We start from the raw sequence: 22345 nt of genomic DNA on the forward strand, positions 1-22345 counted from the left end.
CTCTCCCAGCTCCTTCCATCACCTCTTCTTGCTTTCCTAAAAGTCAGGCAGCAGCCACAGTTATCCCACGCCCTAAACTGAGCAGTCCTTGGGGGGCTGATCCCTACGCCTTGGCCTCGTTGGTGTGACCACCACTGAGATACTGAGATGTGTTTGGGGAATGGGCGACTTCTTTTTTTTCCAAGTGGAAATTTGGGCCCCAGAGATAAAAGGGCAGAAGGGTGGTTGTGTGTGACACACAAAACTGTCTGTTCCAAAGAATCTGAAAACGAAAAAAATATATATATGTACTGAATCACTTTGCTGTACATCAGAAACTAACACAACATTGTAAATCATTCCAACTACTTACCCTTGGTGGGAGCAAGTTTAAATACAGCTGAGCCTTTAATATCAGGCAACATTTGTTGATGTCCATTTACTCATAATTTTGCTAATGTTAAGCACATTAGTAACTGCACTTCAGACCAGTTCTTTACGTAATTTGAAAGGGAAAGCAAGCACTAAATGTTCTCTGGTTTATAGGCTATCATAATTGACAGAACTTTTTAATTCACAGTTATTTCCAGAGTCGCTTAGAGATTTTAACTGAGAAGTTCACTGTCAGCTTTGTGTTTGCATGGGTTTTAGTGTTACAGTCACATTGTGTGGGTGACCCTCCTCGTGGAGGCACATGCTCTGCTCTCGTTTCTGCCCCAGCTGCTGCCCCATCGAGAGCACCTTCGTTTCCTGAGCTACGTTTCCCCCTCTCCTCCACCTATATGAACCTGAGCGGTAGCAGCACGCCCTCCACTGCACAGAGGGGCTCATTTCACCCATTCCTCCCGTCCCCAGGATAAGCAGAGATGAGCTGTTACTGTAGTTTCATATTTGTATTTTAAAAAATTGTCACCTTAGAAGGGGCTTGGGATGTTGGGCTGCTGTAAATCGAAAACTGTACAGGTTTCTGGTAACTGACTATACTGCTGAACTGAATGAAGAAGCATTTTCAGAACTCTGATGGAAAACTGATGAATTCATAAAAGTGCGAACAATAGATCAAGATGAAAAAAAAATCACACGGGACTGAGCGAACTGATAAGGATGATTATAATTTCTGTGACTTTCTGTTTGAATTTAAAAAAAGAAACAAAATGATCTTCCCAATGAACAAAGTTTACTACATCACTTCCCAGCTGAGTTTCTCTCAGTGTCTTTTTGTCCTCACTGGAAGTATGATTCTTGTGCTGGTAAACGTTTAACAATCAGCTCCTGGAAGGAGGCACAGGCCCTGACTTGCAGCACTTGTCAGTTATTGTGGTGTAGATATACTCCTACCTCAGCTGATTTCAGGTTACCAAAGTGATGTCACTGAAGGCAAACTGGGAAGAGATGTATACAGATACACTTCTGTATAGAGTTTCCACCATATAGATACCTCCACAACATAGAAAATAGCAAAAAAAATGTAATCAACCAGTGATGAGTCTTGAGTACCATCTTTTTAAAATATGATTTATTTAGTCGTAAGTTTACATAATGGAATTTTTTTTAAGTTTTTTTGATGTGGACCATTTCTTTTTGTCTTTCTACATTTTTACACTTAAGATTATAAACTCATTTATCAACTATCTTCCTTTTCTATATTATTCTTGGCGCTCAACTAAGACTGCTGAAGTCTATCGTACCTTGTATCTTTACATTCTCAAATAAGAACTTAAGATTATAAGATGTGCGTTAAAAAAACAAAAAAAAGAAAACTGATGCCAAGTGTTGCTTAGCGTGTCCTTGGGAAGGAAGAGGATGCCAACATCAGTTAACCTGTGTTAACTCTGCTGGGTGACCCAGCACTCACTTTCACGTGCTCTGATTCGGTTCTCACACCACCCTGGATACATGCAGCTGCAGAAGCCAGTGGGCCGTTCCTGGGGTACAGGACATGGGCCAGGGATGTCCCTCACCAGTCCCAGGGATGCAGGGAGTCCACATGGAGGGCAGTCAGATCCCAGGTTCCAGTGCAGTTAAAAATAAGCTTTACTATCCCCTCAAACAAGCATCACCAAGCCTCCCTGGCCTGGCTGCAAAACCCACCTCTCTTGAAGTAGGTCCCTTCACCCCAGCCTGAATCTCTCGACTCTGCGAGGAAACACGAGGAGCTGCCCTGGGTCCCACTGTAGACAAGCAGCTCCTGCCAAAGCAGACACATTGCCTCGGTGCAGGACTGACTTTTCCAAGACTCACCCCACTAGAAATGGGACAGTGGGAGGTTATACAAAAGTGAATTAAGGTTGGAGGAAGTCAATTCCCAGTTCGACTCAGCTTTAGAATGACCACTGACGGCCTGTTAGACTAGAAACTGATTCCAGGTAACAAATGACTTACAAATATATTGTAACAGAAAATGGGTAAAACTTTGAGTGGTTCTCCTGTGGGCGTGAGAAGCATCTTATCCCTTGTCCCTTCCTGCAGGAGAGTTCTCGGCCTCGGACAGCTCCCTCAATGACATCCAGGAGACCCAAAGGCCGCCCATGCCCGACCCCGGCCTCATGCCCCTGCCCGACGCTGCTGCGGATTTGGATTGGTCCAACCTGGTGGATGCTGCCAAGGCATATGAGGGTGAGTCTACTGATGGTCCAGGCTGGGCCACACTGAGGTCGTGGGCAGTGTGAGTGCTCTGGACACACTGACAACACACACATTTTACCATCACAGCCAGAAACCAGTTGAGCTAACAGTTCTTGAGCACTTGGTAGGGGCCCCCGCTGTCAGATTTAATCAGGTGGAACCCAGTGTTTCCTCTACGTAGGAATTCGTCACACGGATGCCTCGCCTCCCTGTATCTGAGAAGGGCAGAGTGCAGGGGAATCCCAACTGTCACTTGAATGAAAACAGCACGTGTCCGGGAGAGTTTTTTATCACGTCGTGAAGACGTCATTGCTCAACGCACAGTTGGATCTGTTAGGATGCTTGTCCTGCTTGGCCCAGCCCCAGGCTCCTTCCTCTGCTCTTCTCACTCATCTCTCGGGTGTGTGGTAGCAGGTGTGCTTTCTGCGTGCTTCGTTCCTACGTCAACCCACTTGCTGTGTGCTTGCGTTAAGCCAGTGGTCCTTCAGCGCAGGCCCTTAGACTAGTGCTGACCTGCTCTGCTGAAATAGAAAAAAACTAAAAGTATTGCTGTGTGTGTTGACATGAGGTTGTCAGAGGTCTTTTTTTGATAGACTGACTCTGAGGTTGCCCTTCCCGATTTTTTGATGCTAAAATGGTCTTTGTAAAACGATGGTGCTCGCAGCTGATTGGTTTTGAGGTTTTCTTTTATTGCCCTTACTTGGAAGGCTTGAAAGTTGCTCTTCAGTCAAGCTCCAGTTTGCGGGAGCCAATTGCCTAGGCCATGGAATTCAGAAGTCACACAACCACAGAGCGGGGAACAGTGAATCCCCATTTTAGCTGATGGCAGTTCCCCAGGACTAACGTGATTATAAATTTCAATGTGTTGGTCACTCTCCTTCATATAAAATCACAGTTTTGTTTTTTGTTTTAATTTTTATTGGAGTATAGTTGATTTACAATGTTGTGTTAGGTTCAGGTATACAGCAGAATGAATCAGTTCTACATATACATATACCCATTCTTTTTTTGATTCTTTTCCCATATAGGACATTACAGAGTATTGAGTTCCCTGTGCCGTACAGTAGGTCCTTATTAGTTATCTGTTTTATATATAGTAGTGTGTACATGTCAATCCCAATCTCCCAATTTATCCCCCCCGCTTACCCCCTGGTAACCATAAGTTTGTTTTCTTTTTTTTTTTTTCTTTAACATCTTTATTGGGGTATAATTGCTTCACAATGGTGTGTTAGTTTCTGCTTTATAACAAAGTGAATCAGTTATACATATACATATGTTCCCATAGCTCTTCCCTCTTGCGTCTCCCTCCCTATCCCACCCCTCCAGGCGGTCACAAAGCACTGAGCTGATCTCCCTGTGCTATGCGGCTGCTTCCCACTAGCTATCTACCTTACGTTTGGTAGTGTATATATGTCCATGCCTCTCTCTTGCTTTGTCACAGCTCACCCTTCCCCCTCCCCATATCCTCATGTTCGTTCTCTAGTAGGTCTGTGTCTTTATTCCTGTCTTACCCCTAGGTTCTTCATGACATTTTTTTTTCTTAAATTCCATATATATGTGTTAGCATACGGTATTTGTCTTTCTCTTTCTGACTTACTTCACTCTGTATGACAGACTCTAGGTCTATCGACCTCATTACAAATAGCTCAATTTCGTTTCTTTTTATGGCTGAGTAATATTCCATTGTATATATGTGCCACATCTTCTTTATCCATTCGTCCGATGATGGACACTTAGGTTGTTTCCATCTCCGGGCTATTGTAAATAGAGCTGCAATGAACATTTTGGTACATGACTCTTTTTGAATTTTGGTTTTCTCAGGGTATATGCCCAGTAGTGGGATTGCTGGGTCATATGGTCGTTCTATTTGTAGTTTTTAAGGAACCTCCATACTGTTCTCCATAGTGGCTGTACCAATTCACATTCCCACCAGCAGTGCAAGAGGGTTCCCTTTTCTCCACACCCTCTCCAGCATTTATTGTTTCTAGATTTTTTGATGATGGCCATTCTGACTGGTGTGAGATGATATCTCATTGTAGTTTTGATTTGCATTTCTCTAATGATTAATGATGTTGAGCATTCTTTCATGTGTTTGTTGGCAGTCTGTATATCTTCTTTGGAGAAATGTCTATTTAGGTCTTCTGCCCATTTTTGGATTGGGTTGTTTGTTTTTTTTGTTATTGAGCTGCATGAGCTGCTTGTAAATTTTGGAAATTAATCCTTTGTCAGTTGCTTCATTTGCAAATATTTTCTCCCATTCTGAGGGTTGTCTTTTGGTCTTCTTTATGGTTTCCTTTGCTGTGCAAAAGCTTTGAGGTTTCATTAGGTCCCATTTGTTTATTTTTGTTTTTATTTCCATTTCTCTAGGAGGTGGGTCAAAAAGGATCTTGCTGTGATTTATGTCATAGAGTGTTCTGCCTATGTTTTCCTCTTAAGAGTTTGATAGTTTCTGGCCTTACATTTAGGTCTGTTATCCATTTTGAGCTTATTTTTGTGTATGGTGTTAGGGAGTGATCTAATCTCATACTTTTACGTGTAGCTGTCCAGTTTTCCTAGCACCAATATTGAAGAGGCTGTCCTTTCTCCACTGTACATTCCTGCCTCCTTTATCAAAGATAAGGTGACCATATGTGCGTGGGTTTATCTCTGGGCTTTCTATCCTGTTCCATTGATCTATGTTTCTGTTTTTGTGCCAGTACCATACTGTCCTGATTACTGTAGCTTTGTAGTATAGTCTGAAGTCAGGGAGCCTGATTCCTCCAGCTCCATTTTTCTTTCTCAAGATTGCTTTGGCTATTCGGGGTCTTTTGTGTTTCCATACAAATTGTGAAATTTTTTGTTCTAGTTCTGTGAAGAATGCCAGTGGTAGTTTGATAGGGATTGCATTGAAGCTGTAGATTGCTTTGGGTAGTAGAGTCATTTTCACAATGTTGATTCTTCCAATCCAAGAACATGGTATATCTCTCCATCTATTTGTATCATCTTTAATTTCTTTCATCAGTGTCTTATAATTTTCTGCATACAGGTCTTTTGTCTCCTTAGGTAGGTTTATTCCTAGATATTTTATTCTTTCTGTTGCAATGGTAAATGGGAGTGTTTTCTTGATTTCACTTTCAGATTTTTCATCATTAGTGTATAGGAATGCCAGAGATTTCTGTGCATTAATTTTGTATCCTACAACTTTACCAAATTCATTGATTAGCTCTAGTAGTTTTCTGGTAGCATCTTTAGGATTCTCTATGTATAGTACCATGTCATCTGCAAACAGTGACAGCTTGACTTCTTCTTTTCTGATTTGGAGTCCTTTTATTTCCTTTTCTTCTCTGATTGCCGTGGCTAAAACTTCCAAAACTATGTTGAATAAAGGTGGTGAGAGTGGGCAACCTTGTCTTGTTCCTGATCTTAGTGGAAATGCTTTCAGTTTTTCACCATTGAGGATGATGTTGGCTGTGGGTTTGTCCTATATGGCCTTTATTATGTTGAGGAAAGTTCCCTCTATGCCTACTTTCTGCAGGGTTTTTATCATAAATGGGTGTTGAATTTTGTCGAAAGCTTTCTCTGCATCTATTGAGATGATCATACGGTTTTTCTCCTTCAGTTTGTTAATACGGTGTATCACGTTTATTGATTTGTGTATTTTGAAGAATCCTTACATTCCTGGAATAAACCCCACTTGATCATGGTGTATGATCCTTTTAATGTGCTGTTGGATTCTGTTTGCTAGTATTTTGTTGAGGGGTTTTGCATCTGTGTTCATCAGTGATATTGGCCTGTAGTTTTCTTTCTTTGTGACATCCTTGTCTGGTTTTGGTATCAAGGTGATGGTGGCCTCGTAGAAGGAATTTGGGAGTGTTCCTCCCTCTGCTATATTTTGGAAGAGTTTGAGAAGGATAGGTGTTAGCTCTTCTCCTAATGTTTGATAGAATTCGCCTGTGAAGCCATCTATCTGCTCCTGGGCTTTTGTTTGTTGGAAGATTTTTAATCACAGTTTCAATTTCAGTGCTTGTGATTGGTCTGTTCATATTTTCTGTTTCTTCCTGATTCAGTCTTGGCAGGTTGTGCATTTCTAAGAATTTGTCCGTTTCTTCCAGGTTGTCCATTTTATTGGCATGGAGTTGCTTGTAGTAATCTCTCACGATCTTTTGTATTTCTGCAGTGCCAGTTGTTACTTCTCCTTTTTCATTTCTAGTTCTATTGATTTGAGTCTTCTCCCTTTTTTTCTTGATGAGTCTGGCTAATGGTTTATCAATTTTGTTTATGTTCTCAGAGAACCAGCTTTTAGTTTTATTGATCTTTGCTATCGTTTCCTTCATTTCGTTTTCATTTATTTCTTATCTGATTTTTATGATTTCTTTCCTTCTGCTAACTTTGGGGTTTTTTTGTTCTTCTTTCTCTAATTGCTTTAGGTGCAGGGTTAGGTTGTTTATTTGAGATGTTTCCTGTTTCTTAAGGTGGGCTTGTATTGCTGTTAACTTCCCTCTTAGAACTCCTTTTGCTGCATCCCATAGGTTTTGGGTCGTCGTGTCTCCATTGTCATTTGTTTCTAGGTATTTTTTGATTCCCTCTTTGATTTCTTCAGTGATCACTTCGTTATTAAGTAGTGTATTGTTTAGCCTCCATGTGTCTGTATTTTTTACAGGTCTTTTCCTGTAATTGATATCTAGTCTCATAGCGTTGTGGTTGGAAAAGATACTTGATACAATTTCAATTTTTTTTAATTTACCAAGACTTGATTTGTGACCTAAGATATGATCTATCCTAGAGAATGTTCCATGAGCACTAGAGAAAAATGTGTATTCTGTTGTTTTTGGATGGAGTGTCCTATAAATATCAATTAAGTTCATCTTGTTTAATGTATCATTTAAAGCTTGTGTTTCCTTATTTATTTTCATTTTGGATGATCTGCCCATTGGTGAAAGTGGGGTGTTAAAGTCCCCTACTATGAATGTGTTACTGTCGATTTCCCCTTTTATGGCTGTTAGTGTTTGCCTTATGTATTGAGGTGCTCCTATGTTGGGTGCATAAATATTTACAATTGTTATATCTTCTTCTTGGATAGATCCCTTGATCATTATGTAGTGTCCTTCTTTGTCTCTTGTAATAGTCTTTATTTTAAAGTCTATTTTGTCTGATATGAGAATTGCTACTCCAGCTTTCTTTTGGTTCCCATTTGCATGGAATATCTTTTTCCATCCCCTTACTTTCAGTCTGTATGTGTCTCTAGCTCTGAAGTGGGTCTCTTGTAGACAGCATATATATGGGTCTTGTTTTTGTATCCATTCAGCCAATCTGTGTCTTTTGGTTGGAGCATTTAATCCATTTACATTTAAGGTAATTATCGATATGTATGTTCCTATTCCCATTTTCTAAATTGTTTTGGGTTTTTTATTGTAGGTCTTTTCATTCTCCAGTGTTTCCTGCCTAGAGAAGTTCCTTTAGCATTTGTTGTAAAGCTGGTTTGGTGGTGCTAAACTCTCTCAACTTTTGCTTGTCTGTAAAGGTTTTAATTTCTCCATCAAATCTGAATGAGATCCTTGCTGGGTAGAGTAATCTTGGTTGCAGGTTTTTCTCCTTCATCACTTTAAATATGTCCTGCCAGTCCCTTCTGGCTTGCAGAGTTTCTGCTGAAAGATCAGATGTTAACCTTATGGGGATTCCCTTGTGTGTCATTTGTTGTTTTCCCCTTGCTGCTTTTAATATGTTTTCTTTGTATTTAATTTTTGACAGTTTGATTAATATGTGTCTTGGCGTATTTCTCCTTGGATTTATCCTGTATGGGACTCTCTGTGCTTCCTGGACTTGATTAACTATTTCCTTTCCCATATTAGGGAAGTTTTCAACTGTAATCTCTTCAAATATTTTCTCAGTCCCTTTCTTTTTCTCTTCTTCTTCTGGAACCCCTATAATTCGAATGTTGGTGCATTTAATGTTGTCCCAGAGGTCTCTGAGACTGTCCTCAGTTCTTTTCATTCTTTTTTCTTTATTCTGCTCTGCAGTAGTTATTTCCACTATTTTATCTTCCAGGTCACTTATCCGTTCTTCTGTCTCAGTTATTCTGCTATTGATCCCATCTAGAGTATTTTTCATTTCATTTATTGTGTTGTTCATCGTTGCTTGTTTCATCTTTAGTTCTTCTAGGTTCTTGTTAAATGTTTCTTGCATTTTGTCTATTCTATTTCCAAGATTTTGGATCATCTTTACTGTCATTATTCTGAATTCTTTTTCAGGTAGACTGCCTAGTTCCTCTTCATTTGTTAGGTCTGGTGGGTTTTTATCTTGCTCCTTCATCAGCGGTGTGTTTTTCTGTCTTATTTTGCTTATCTTACTGTGTTTGGGGTCTCCTTTTTGCAGGCTGCAGGTTCGTAGTTCCCGTTGTTTTTGGTGTCTGTCCCCAGTGGCTAAGGTTGGTTCAGTGGGTTGTGTAGGCTTCCTGGTGGAGGGGACTAGTGCTTGTGTTCTGGTGAATGAGGCTGGATCTTGTCTTTCTGGTGGGCCGGTCCATGTCTGGTGGTGTGTTTTGGGGTGTCTGTGGACTTATTATGATTTTAGTTAGCCTCTCTGCTAATGGCTGGGGTTGTGTTCCTGTCTTGCTAGTTGTTTGGCATAGGGTGTCCAGCACTGTTGCTTGCTGGTCGTTGAGTGAAATTGGGTGCTGGCGTTGAGATGGAGATCTCTGGGAGATTTTTGCTGTTTGATATCATGTGGAGCTGGGAGGTCTCTTGTGGACCAGTGTCCTGAAGTTGGCTCTCCCACCTCAGAGCCACAGCACTGACTCCTGGCTGCAGCACCAAGAGCCTTTCCTCCACACAGCTCAGAATAAAAGGGAGAAAAAGTAGAGAGAATTAGTAGAAGTAGGAAGAAAGAAAGGAAGGAAGGAAGGAAAGGAAGGAGGGAAGAAAGGAAAAAAGAAATAAAGAAGGTAGATAAAGTAAAATAAAATAGAGTAAAATATAATAAAGTTATTAAATTAAAAAATAATTATTAAGAAAAAAAATTTTTAAAAAAGGACGGATAGAACCTTAGGACAAATGGTCGAAGCAAAGCTATACAGACAAAATCTCACACAGAAGCATACACATACACACTCACAAAAAGAGGAAAAGGGGAAAAAATCATAAATCTTGCTCTCAAAGTCCACCTCCTGAATTTGGGATGATTCGTTGTCTATTCAGGTATTCCCAGATGCAGGGTACGTCTAGTTGATTGTGGAGCTTTAATCCGCTGCTTCTGAGGTTGCTGGGAGAGATTTCCCTTTCTCTTCTTTGCTCTCACAGCTCCCGGGGGCTCAGCTTTGAATGTGGCCCCACCTCTGCGTGTAGGTCGCCGGAGGGCATCTGTTTTTCGCCCAGACAGGACGGGGTTAAAGGAGCCGCTGCTTCGGGGGCTCTGGCTCACTCAGGCCGGGGGTGGGGGGGGCAGGGAGGGGCACGGAGTGCGGGGCGGGCCTGCGGCAGCAGAGGCCAGCATGACGTTGCACCAGCCTGAGGCTGGCCGTGCGTTCTCCCGGGGAAGTTGTTTCTGGATCCCGGGAACCCGGCAGTGGCAGGCTGCACAGGCTCCCGGGAGGGGCGGTGTGGATAGTGACCTGTGCTCGCACACAGGCTTCTTGGTGGCGGCAGCAGCGGCCTTAGCGTCTCATGCCCGGCTCTGGGGTTCGTGCTGATAGACACGGCTCGCGCCTGTCTCTGGAGCTCCTTTAAGCAGCGCTCTTAATCCCCTCTCCTCGCGCACCAGGAAACAAAGAGGGAAGAAAAAGTCTCTTGCCTCTTCGGCAGCTCCAGACCTTTTCCCGGACTCCCTCCCGGCTAGCCGTGGTGCACTATCCCCTTCAGGCTGTGTTCACGCCGCCAACCCCAGTCCTCTCCCTGCGCTCCGACCAAAGCCTGAGCCTCAGCTCCCAGCCCCGCCCGCCCCGGCGGGTGAACAGACAAGCATCTCGGGCTGGTGAGTGCCGGTCGGTCGGCACTGATCCTCCGTGCGGGAGTCTCTGCGCTTTGCCCTCCTCACCCGTTGCTGCGCTCTCCTCTGCAGCTCCGAAGCTCCCCCACCCCCGCCGCAACCCGCAGTCTCCGCCCGCGAAGGGGCTTCTAGTATGTGGAAACCTTTCCTCCTTCACAGCTCCCTCCCACTGGTGCAGGTCCCGTCCCTATTCTTTTGTCTCTGTTTTTTTCTTTTTTTCTTTTGCCCTACCCAGGTACGTGGGGAGTTTCTTGCCTTTTGGGAGGTCTGAGGTCTTCTGCCAGCGTTCAGTAGGTGTTCTGTAGGAGTTGTTCCACATGTAGATGTGTTTCTGGTGTATCTGTGGGGAGGAAGGTGATCTCCGCGTCTTACTCTTCCGCCATCTTCCCCTCGTTCTCCCTCCATAAGTTTGTTTTCTACATCTGTAACTCTACTTCTGTTTTGTAGATAAGTTTATTAGTACCCTTTTTTTAGATTCCACATATAAGTGATACCACATGATATTTGTCTTTCTCTGACTTACTTCACTCAGTATGACAATCTCTAGGTCCATCCATGTTGCTGCAAAGAAGTTTTGGTTTTTCAGTGGGAGTTTTTTTTTTAATTTGATTTTGTTTCTTGGCTCAAGCCTGAAGTCTGTGTATTTTGAAACAGAGGTGGTGTGGGCCTAGGCTAAAGCCCACCAAGGTGGCCAGGAGTCTTAGGGAAAACATACTTGAGGAAGCCTCAAGAAGCTTAGTACTAGCTCTTTAATGCGCTTTATGTTGTCACTGAGTGGAAAGCATCGGTCTGGAAATTTGGCATGAGGCCTGTTTCCAGGGAAACAATAGAATGGTACTTTTATGAGCAAGGGAAAAGCTGGAATAGAAGCTGAGTCACAACAACTGTTTTTAAAAGAGAAATTACAATGTTACTATCCTCTTCCAGCTAAAACAGTAAAAAAATTTTCCTACAAGGGTTGGGAGATAAGGTTTCCGATGCATTCCTGCCCCTTGATTAGATCTGACTCTGCGTGTAGGCCATTTCTTTTAGAAATGGAGGGCCCCCATAGAGAGGGCCCAGGATCCAGTTCCAAAATACTGAATGGTTTCTTCTCTCCGTTTCAGTCCAGAGAGCCTCGTTCTTTGCTGCTAGTGATGAAAACCATTGCCCTCTGAGTGCTGCATCCAACAATGACCAGCTTGAAGAGCAGGCTCTGGCCCAGATGAAGTCTTACAGCAGGTTAGTCATCCAGTGGCGAGGGTACCACTCCACACCACACATCACCTCCACTAGTGACAGACCGCAGGTGTGGGGAAGAGGCGATGGAGGCCACATGTATCAGCTGAATGAAGCTCATCACTCCGGTGCCAGACGCTTCACTTTTTGTTCGAGTGCTTTGTAACCAAATACTCTAAACACCATGAAACTGTTCTTGATGGCTTAAAAGTCATCATTATGAATATTCATTATTTTTTAATGCCGTAGTACCTTTATGTCCTCAGGGTTTATTAGGTAAGGCAAGAGAAATCATTTGTGCTGAACATCCTCGGACTCCTATGCGTTTAGTCTTTGAGTCTGCCGGTTTTCAAGCTGTCAGTTGGTCATGCTTGTAAATGTGCCTGCATCTTAGCAGCTCCCAACGTTCTGCTTCAGACCTACATTAGAACTGGGCCACCAGGATAGGGAAGATGTATGTAAAATAAGAAGTTAAAAGATAAAAGCAGTAGCTGAGTTAAGGGTATGGACTCTGACTTCTACTTAACTATGTAGAGGCTGACTTTTCCATTTCCCCCTCAGTTTCAAATGGTGAGGTTGTTGGATAAATGTGTGATGTTCCTATATATTAAAGCATCCCAGCAGTCAGCCGTGGACACATAGTAAGCCCTCCCTAATGGAGAATAATTTCATCAATTTGAAATCTCTTAAAACCTTTTGATGATGGATAAGAATCCAGGTATCTAGAAAACTTGGTCAGAAACAGCCAGTAACGGGAAGAGTGAGGTTGGCGTAGGTTTGCACAGATATACCGGCGACTTGTGCTTGAAGACTTCTGAAGCAAGTCTGTAAGGAAACCCTCTTCAAGAGGAAGTATAAGAGCAATGGATCGTTTGTTGTGAGTGTAACAGATGCTGCATTTATCCTATCGTCGGGACAGTTGGGGAAGGAAAGAGGCAGTTAGTTTGGCTGTTGAGAACTTTTTTAAAACTTGCAGAGTCGAGGGGAGAGCCCCAAATGTCCCTTTTTAGGATGAAGAGAAGTCTGAGTGAGCAAAGACTGCTCTCCTGAGAAAGGCTTATTAAGCGGCTCCTAAATCTTTGTAGAACCTGTAGAAGCTTAAGATGGGTGTGGATGAGCAAATGCAAATGGGGTTAAATATGTTCTTAAAGATTATCAGTGCACTCACAGTCACAGAATTCATTTTGCAGACCTTCAGAAGTCAAGAGACGCCACAGAGAGTTACTAACAGCCTGCAGTGGCTGCGTCAGCCCTGCCAGGAGCGGGGACTGTGGACTCAACGGCTTGTGAAGGACAGCCCTGCCCCCATCCCCAGCCTCAGTGTTTTCTGTTCAACACCACTCTTATTCTGTCACATCCTTGGCCTTCAACCCATCCAAACCTGACCTACTTGTGAGGTGCGGTGGATTGCAGCTGACCACTTCCCTTTTAAAATCCATTCGCTGTCAGCTTTTAATTGGTCGTCCTGTCTTTCTTAGAAGTGAGGAGGTCATTATCATTCCATTTTATTTACAGCCTTGTGACACTCCATGCTGCTGTGGGCTTGCTGTAGACCTGGAATTAGCAGTAGACGTTGACACAGCTTATTTTAGGTCAGGAATTCCAACTTGAACTTTGATTTTTAAAGTAAAGAATACCTTTTATTTCATGACGCCAAGAGTTCAGAGTCACCACCTCTTCCCCTTGACCTCTGGAGAGAGGCAGCTGCCATTTGGCTCCATGGAAGCCTTCAGATTCTTGGTTGTGTGAGGCTGAGGTTGTGTTTCTGGCTAGAACTCACCTGGAAACTTTTTGGAGCTTGAATTCAAGTAGAGGAGAGTCTGGGAGGGAGAGTTGACAGGTCTTCAGCCCCTGCCAAGCTGTGTCATCTGTCCAGCTGGTTACATGGCCTTCTCGTCCTCTAACTAACTAACTGCCCTTCCTTTTGATGCTTCACTGGCATGGCATTTTTAGCACTTAAATGAGATGGGAGAAAATAAAATTGTGGGCCTTAGAGTTTGCTGATCATAATAGCGAAGAGCTTAAGACATTAAGGTTGGACTGAGAAGCCTTCTGAAAGATGTAGCCTTATTTTTTTAATATTTGAAGATATTTAAACTAATCTAAGTTAAGACGTGGGCCCTATGACTTAGTCGCCACTGGGTGAGTGGCCACAGGCTTTACTTACTTGGGTTGCCCCAAGGTAGAGCCTGCCCTAACCCTCCCCCAGCCAACATGCACACACAGAGGAGTAACTCTCCTCTTCTTAGAGCCTCTAAAGAGATACTCATTTCACTGTTTGACAGTTGTGTCTGCCAGAAAGTTCTTCTTGTGCTGCCAAAGAGACCATTTTCACTTATTGTCCTATATTGTCACAAAGAAAGATGCAGCATCTTAAACAAAGGAAGCCATTGATTGGCTGTAGTTCACACTTGTATTACCTTTTGTTAAGACTGCCATTTTCTTTTTTAAAATGAAAATGCACGGTTGTGTCACCATACTGGGTAATTTGACATTGAAAACCATTTGGTAAATTCAGGCGCCTCCTTAAAAAAAAAAAAAAAATGCCAAACAAAGCCAGCCATGGAGGCTCCTGCCAGCAAGGTCTTTTGTTTCTTGTTCCCAGCAGTAAAAATTCCTCTCCCACTCTGGCTTCTAAAGTGGACCAGCTGGAAGGTATGCTGAAGTTGCTTCGAGAAGATCTGAAGAAGGTAAACCATATTCTCAAAGCAGGTCACCCAGTCCACGCAAGCTGCCCTTGAACTGTGAGAGCCCTTTGTCAGCAGTGTTTGTTTGTTAGTGGAATAAGATGTGGTTGTTTTCCCTACTTTCTCCGTACACGTTTAGGGAGCTGCTTAGAGCTTGGTTCCCACTGACACACATAGTGCAAGAAAGCTTTCATTGTCACACGCACAGAAAAAGCGTTCCCTTTTTTGTGAGCGCCTTTAGACCTCAGCCAGCCCTCTCCCAGCCTCCCCACCCCTGGTCCATAGCCCAGACCCACGTGCCCTCACTGCTATTCAGGCTCTTGCACCAAAAGAATTAGATGCTGTTTGTTTCTTCAGTGGCTTTATATTAACACAGGAGCCCCCAGAACAATCGTCTAAAATGTAAGACAGCCCTTATTCCTTACAACTTAACAAAGACATTAAACTACTCAGTCATGTATTTACATTCCAAAATCAGCCTGTAGCGGATGCCTCTGGGAGTCCCGTTCCCTGGGTGAGAGCATCTTAAGGCCCAGCACCAGGCCACATAGACAGCTGTTCAGTGGAATGAAGGAGGGAAGTGGGTGAAGGGCGCACGCAGATCCACAGCCACTCGTGGCGGCTGGGCAGGGTGAGGCCACCCTCTTAGTTCTTTCCTGCTCTGCTCGCCCTCCCAGGAAAAAGAAGACAAAGCTCACCTTCAGGCGGAGGTTCAGCACTTGCGAGAGGACAACCTGAGGCTGCAGGAGGAATCCCAGAACGCCTCCGACAAGCTGAAGAAGTTCACGGAGTGGGTCTTCAACACCATCGACATGAGCTAGGCCGGGGGGGGGGGGGGCCGCAGGGGCGCGCGCCCCTTAGTGCCGCCAGGAAGGCATCCTCCGAGCTCCCGCCCCAGCTCCCAACTCTGCCCCCTTTAGGGGAGCGCACAACACAACTGCAGATCAACAGTCATTATCTGCCTTTTGTAGAAAAGAAAAAGAAAAAGGTAAATAAAAAAGTAAAATAAAAGTTTAACTGCTAAAATGTGAATGTCTTTATTTTTTTGCACAAGATCTTTATCTGTTATGTATTTAAAAAGAAACTGGGGCTAGGACCAGGGTTCCCCCCACTGGCCCATCTGCCTCTATTTCCATCAGCTCTTTCTTATCTATTTCAGGTAACCCAAGCTTTCCCTCAGTATCCTGACAAATGTCATTATTCCTAGGAAGACAATAAAGTTTTTAAAAACTGTTTATTTGGGGAGGGGGATTTTCTTACCTTCGTTCCTAAAATGCCTGGGGAGGGAGGTGCTTTGAGAAAATGCCTACCTCCCTCGAATGGCTTGTGCATGAGCTAGTGATGTCTGTCCCTATCTTACAGAGATGAGCAGGAACGGGGTTACTTGTCAATAACAGTGAACCAGAGAGAGGCAGAGACGGAGGCTGTGGGCCACACCCCTTTCCCATCCTGCATTATGACATCACTACTTCTTCCTTTCCCTGGGAAAATGGTCCCAGGTGCTGTGTGCTCCTCTGAGCTGGAGCCCTTTTTGTTTGGCTTAAGTCAGTCCCTCTAAAGTGGGATCAGCCTTTCTGTAGCCTCCTGGCTCCAAACAGTAATTGGTTTCAGAATTCCTCCAAACTAAAAATCATATGATTTATATGCATTTTGGTCAAAAGTAGAGTTTTTGTTTGAGATTTTTAAAGATAACAATGTGGCAAAATTGTATTTTTAGCTTGCTCAAAATGATCTTATTAATAAATTAGTAAATCCTTCTCTCCAAAGCAAGACTTCACCAGTATTTGTAACTAGGAAAAGTGAATGTTAAATTGTGAACTTTAATACTTACTTGTTAGGAGCAATGACTGTGATCATGGAATGGCCTTTTGAGACCTGCATGTCCCAGTGTACAATTTCAGCCCAGCATTTTCTGCATCCTTGTGTGGCATCCAAAGGATTCTGCTGCAGAAATGATTGACGTGCTATTTTTCCTGTCTAGTGATGCAGCTGCTTTGGGCCCCTGGCCATTGTTCCAAGGCTCTCAGTCCTGCACAGAACAGAGAAACTGGGTCACTAGTGTTGAGAGGTCCCAGGGGAGCTCCTGGTGGCCTTGTTTCTTGCCTTCACAATTGTCACTAAATTACCACCTGTGCCCCTTCAGTGGTAACTCTGGTCTAAGGGAACGTTCAGCTGTCCAGTGGCACCTGCTCAGAAGTTCCCTGCCCCAAGTAATCTCAGCCCATTCCTCTCTCCATCCCTGAAAGAAACGGGATGGATTTTCCTCTCTTCTCCCCTGCACCCCCATCACTAGACTTTTATGCTACAGTTTCGTTCACGTTTGTGATTTCTCCATGGGATTTTTTTTTTTTTTTCTGGTGACATTTCTGTCATGGAAATAGGAAGATTTCGGAGTGCTCTGTAAAGATCTCAATTGTCTGTCTCTTTCTCTCTTTGACATGTATGAAGGAGATTGTACATTGCCTGATATCTCTTTGTAAATGAGAAATACTGCTAACATCCAAGCATTCTGAAGTCTTGCTTATCCTTCTGAGTTTAGTTTTTATTTTGTTTTACATTTTGTTTGGGGACTTGGGGCAAGCTATTTATTAGAGTTTTGCAACAGAGTTCTTGTTTGAAGCCTTTAAAGACTACTTGTAAAATTCAAATAATAAAATTCATTTTAAACACTCTTTTAAAACACTTTGGTATTATTGCTTGAGGTTTTCTTATTTATTTATTTTTCTTTTCTTTTCCTTCTCTTTTCTTAACATCTTCACTGGAGCACAACCGCTCCACAGTGGTCTGTTAGCCTCCGCTACACAACAAAGCGAATCAGCTCTACACACACATATGCCCCCATATCTCCTCCCTCCCGTACCCTGCGCCCCCCCACCCTTCCCATCCCACCCCTCTAGGTGGTCACAGAGCACGGAGCTGATCTCCCTGTGCTATGCGGCTGCTTCCCACTAACTATTTATTTTACATTTTGTAGTGTGTCTATGTCCATGCCACTCTCTCACTTCATCCCAGTTTACCCTTCCCCCTCCCCGTGTCCTCAAGTCCATTCTCTTTCTTATTTGAAAGAGCACCCAGTAACTCATTGACCCTCCTTGTATCCTTATTTTTCCATCAGACTCCATTAACACCCAAGATGATCCCTGAAACTTTGTCCCTTTTAGAATTTTAATAAGCTTTTATACTGTCTGTTCACGTCCATAGAGAATTCCTAGTTTGCCCTCTCTGCTTACGATTTAATATTTGCAGAGCACTTTATAATTAGCACCCTCTTCATTACCCGTGTGTGGATTGTCCATAACAACACTCATTCCCTGAGACCAGCACGTTTTGGACTCCTCTACGGCATCTCCCCAACTCTCCATGTTAGATGTCGTATGTTCGGGGAATACAAATGCCTGTTAATATTAGGCTGTGCAAAATGTAATTAGGAAAGTTAATCTACTGAAAAAAATCACAATGCATTCCAAAGCCAAATGGAACCAAATTTTTTAAATCTACCATGTCACTGTTCCTCTCCAGTGGTGCAGCTAATTGAGAGCTGACAGTATAGTTTCTTCCTTTTATTTGGTTCAGCAATTCTACAAATTCTAGAATTACAAGACAGCCTAAGACCGGATGCCACAAGATACTCTGATTAGCAAGCTAAAGAGTCTGTTTAGACCATGATTTTTACCTGGTTTAGAGGCTTTCCGAAGGGCTTGGACGTGGGTTGTGAGTTCCTGGGAGAAGGCGCCACCTACATTGATGGAGGATCTTCATCCATGAGCTGACTGGAGGGGCCAATTGGTTGCACTACAAGTCTGCTGCAAGTGATAAACAGATTGGGTTGTGTTGGATTACTAACTCTGTAGATGGGGATAAAAATGGTAGTACAAGGGCAAAGGAAATAGGCCCAGCAAGCTTAAGCCATTTGCCTCCAGTTAAATGCAGAGCAATGACCTGAGCAGATTACAGCCTCACAGTAGATATATGTAACCACCTGGTGCTGTTTCCCCAGAACGAACAAAATCGAGATTAAAGTGCAAGGTGGCCCACCTTGGTCAGAAATGCACTTAAACAGTAAAGATGTGGGCATTGTTAAAGATAAACTGTGTTATTTTAAAAGAATGAGAGCACAGTAATACCTTTTCCCTGTATGAATTATGCCACTATGGACCTGTCCATAAGGAATCAACATACTCTAATAAAAAAGGCATTTGACTTGGACTCAAATCCCATCCAATTGTGTAGCGGCTGTGTCTTTAGGTACATTACCTAATGCGTTTGGTTTCCTATCTGGTAAAACAGCAACAGCCTCATACTGTTTTGAGAATTAAGTGGGATCGTATGTGTAAAGCCAGTAACTGGCAAATTCAAGGCACTCAATAATTATGTGTCTTTACTTGTCTTCCACCTCCAATATGTTAGGACTTTGATGTTGTTTTTCTAGGAGTCCTGACATATTAGGAGAGGGGGATGGAAGAGCCAGAATGAGCTCGTCCACTCTGCCTAATATCAGCCCGGGGCTTTTCACCCTTTGCCGTGTATTTTAGAACAGTGACTCAAACTTGAGTTTGCATCACAATCACCTGGAGGGTTGGTTAAAACCCTGGGTCACTGGGTTGCATCCCCAGGATCTGTAATTGGGCAGGCCTGGGGTGGGAACTTCGTATTTTCTCCAACTTCGCAGGTGATGATTTAGAAGCAGGACTTTGAAGAATAGAGTTAACAAGAGGATAGCCATGCCCATTAGTAATTGAAAGAAATAGATGTTATGATGCGAGGCTCTTAACCATGTCCAGAAACCTGAGTATTATTTTGACAGGTTGGCTAACCACAGAGCACCTTGCCGGAGGAAACAGGCTTAAATTATAGCTAAAGAGAGCTTAGGCAAAATAACTTTCTTTTTCTTTTTTACTAAAAAGGTAATTTAGAGACCTCTTTGCATGAAATTTTCTGCCACTTGACTTTTAAATTCTTGTGTTACCTGGATGTGACTGGAGTGTCCTTAACTACCAATAATGGTATAAGACTAGTTACCAGGTCAGCAAGGAATGACCTTGGTGACCTTGAGGGGCTAACAGTTCGGGAGCCAGTGAAGAGCCCTCAGCCAGGCCCACAGTGCACGGCTTCACAGGAGTGCAAACCCCGGGAGACTAGGTCCCAGGCTGGGAGCATTGAATTCCAGTCACTAATTTCCAAATTCAGCCCGTCCTGTTTACCCTACTCTCCAAGAACCTATCAACCCTCAAAGTTACTAGACAAGCAGATTTCCCGACTGCCCTCATACCTGCTCCAAACTTAAGAAGTCTATCCTCATGCTGCATCACAGCCCATTTTCTGTGCCAGTGTCCAGAGAGAAGGAAAGCATTGCTGATCCTCTATATCCTTTAGATAAGCCGCAGCTCAGTCTTGAAGACACTGGCTGTCTTTTTGGAGATCATTATAACCATGGTTTTATTTGCTGCTGCTTTGTCCCCTTCCTGCTCTCCTTTCCTCGGGTCTCTCACCTCTCCCCAGAAGAGTTGGCCAGTGTCGTGCTCCTCTGTTTCCTTGTCATCTGAGCCCCTCCGGTCCTCCATCCTTAAATATCCAAACATCTCTCCCTCTCATGCCTTAGCGCATCCGAGTCATCATACCTGAGACCCAAGAGAGCTTTCACCTTCCCTGTCTCTCATTACACCTCTCATTATACGCCTTCACCGCAATTGCCTTTGGTCATGCCTGTCTCACATGCCTGTCCCATTACTTCTTCTAAATGAGCACACGTCACTATACCCCTTAGAGGGCTCCTCTGCCAGGACAGCCCCACCTGCAAATACATGCAGCTCATGTTATCCTGCAAGTTGTATCCCTCGTGACCCATTTTCAACCTGAATGATCTCCCAGGCAAAATCCCCTAAGCTTTGGGCATTTTACTCTGTATTTTTAAATACTTTCCTTAAGGGATCTCATCACATGTTCTAGGGATGCACCCATCACTCCCTGTCCTTAACCAGAATGCTCTGTTCTCTTAAAGGGACCCATCTCCGTACACATTTTTTTAGATATGAGAACACTCCCTGAATCTCTAATGAGCCCACCCAGCCGTACCTCTCCTACACATTTCTGTAATTCAGCATGTAAGAAAAGAATCACTAAATGGCTATCCACCAGTCAAATCCATTTCCCTTGGCAAAAGCATAAATGACTGGGAGGGTGTGGGTTCTCCCACTCAGCACTGACACTTCCACTCCCTATTGCCCTACCTACCCCCAACTCACTGCACACATTTATGTAACTAGACTGGTAGGTAGACATTTGAGTGGGTGTCCAGATCCCCAGGCCAAACCCAGGGAGGCACTTCCGCCAACCCCCCCACCCCGCCCCGTTATGCACAGACATTCCCACCCCACCCCGACTCCACCTGCTCTGTGTTCCTGGGAGTGAAAGCTCTGAGAAAATACATTTAAGAAAGGAGTTTTATTCAAGTTCAAATAGCAAGCTAGAAGTAACTAATAAAATTGCCTGGAGGCGGTCCTTCTGTCCCTTGTCTTAGTGAAGAGCTGGGAATGGATTTGTAAGTGACCTAGTAATTTTTCTAAAGACCTTAGGGGTATTTGAAGCTTAAACATTAAGCAGCTTAAACATTGCTCTACAATCTTAAGGCAAAGAATACGTTTAGCAAACTCTTTTGCAGGAGTTGTTACAAAGATACGTTCAGCCCAATGTAGGCACATATCAAATTAATGAGGCTATGCCTATTAAAACATGTGCTGTCAATGCAATCTAGCTTAATATTAAAGATTCCAGCTGGAGTAAAAACTTGAATTTCACTTACAGGCACTGGGAACAAGCAATTCTACCCCCAAAGAGAAAAGACTCAGTAGAGGGTAGGAGGGGTTCAGGGATATGGAACTACTGATCACTATCTTTAAGTATTTGACACACCATGGTGTGAAGGAGAAAGCAGCCTTGATCTCTGTGGTTCTAGAGACAAAACTGAGACCAGTGGATACAAGTTACAGGAAACATATTATGTCTGATTGGGTGGTTTCCTGGACTTGAAGCCAAGAATTAAGATAGGCCAGGAACCACTTTGCAAAGATGCTACTCATCACCTTTTCTGGTGGACTCTGCCCTGTTTAAATAAACTTGGAGTCATGAGTTACAGACTCAGGATGGAAAGGAACCTTCAACATTACGGTTCTACCTCCCATCCCACGAGTCAGTCTCTCTTCATCACCCAGCCACAAGTTCAGGTACCTGGGGTTTGAATACATCCAGTGATGGGGAGCTCACTACTTCCTGAGACAGCACATTTTATCTTTATATTTACTCCTCTTTTTAAAAAGTGCATCCTTTTATTCAGAGAAAATCCATTTTCCTTTAATTTTTGTAACTACTCCCAGTCCTACCACTTTAAATTACACAAACAAATATAAATTTCCCTTCCCAGGTAATAACCATCAATATGTTGGGAAATATCAAGTCTTCCCAATATTATTTCTTCCCCAGGATAAGAATTCTCTATTCTCTCAACTTGTCCTCATGTGTCATGGTTTCCAATCCCTTCCCCTGCATAATCTAATCACACATAATATGTATTAAAGACACAATTGCTTTATATGCATTTGCTCTTTGAATACTTATAACAGCCCTGTGAGGAGGGTGCTTTTTTTGTCCCCACTTTACAAAAACAAGAAACTGAGGCCTGGAAATGTCAAGTAATTTGTCTGCAGTAAAATTGCTGGTGAATGGTAGAGCTGGGATTCAAACCCAGCCCTCTGATTTCAGAGCCAATACTTAACCTGTACTTTCTCAGTTGTATTGGTTCCAACTTATGGGCCACCTTCACAGCCTGGTTGCATGGATCCTTACCAAAGGGATCTAGACAGTGAGCATCACAGACACTGGGC

At 43.3% G+C, this 22345-nt stretch overlaps 1 protein-coding gene across 28 annotated transcripts in view; it reads left to right on the forward strand.

Annotated features, from left to right (window-relative positions):
* The window catches only part of SIPA1L1 (signal induced proliferation associated 1 like 1), a 499569-nt gene extending 482429 nt beyond the window's left edge, over window positions 1–17140 (forward strand). For 25 of the 28 annotated variants that reach the window (XM_022570226.2, XM_022570222.2, XM_089907908.1 and 22 more), the window contains 4 exons: window positions 2449–2595; window positions 11670–11784; window positions 14387–14471; window positions 15146–17140. In XM_022570226.2, coding sequence (XP_022425934.1) covers window positions 2449–2595; window positions 11670–11784; window positions 14387–14471; window positions 15146–15289 — 491 coding nt within the window. In that variant the 3' untranslated portion in view covers window positions 15290–17140. The other 3 variants (XM_022570232.3, XM_022570235.3, XM_089907924.1) reach the window with 2 other exon arrangements.
* Window positions 17141–22345: the final 5205 nt, after the last annotated feature.

This window comes from Delphinapterus leucas, chromosome 2, assembly GCF_059928025.1.
Source record: "Delphinapterus leucas isolate spDelLeu-1000000601 "Yukka" chromosome 2, BTC_Dleu_Yukka2, whole genome shotgun sequence".
NCBI lineage: Eukaryota > Metazoa > Chordata > Mammalia > Artiodactyla > Monodontidae > Delphinapterus > Delphinapterus leucas.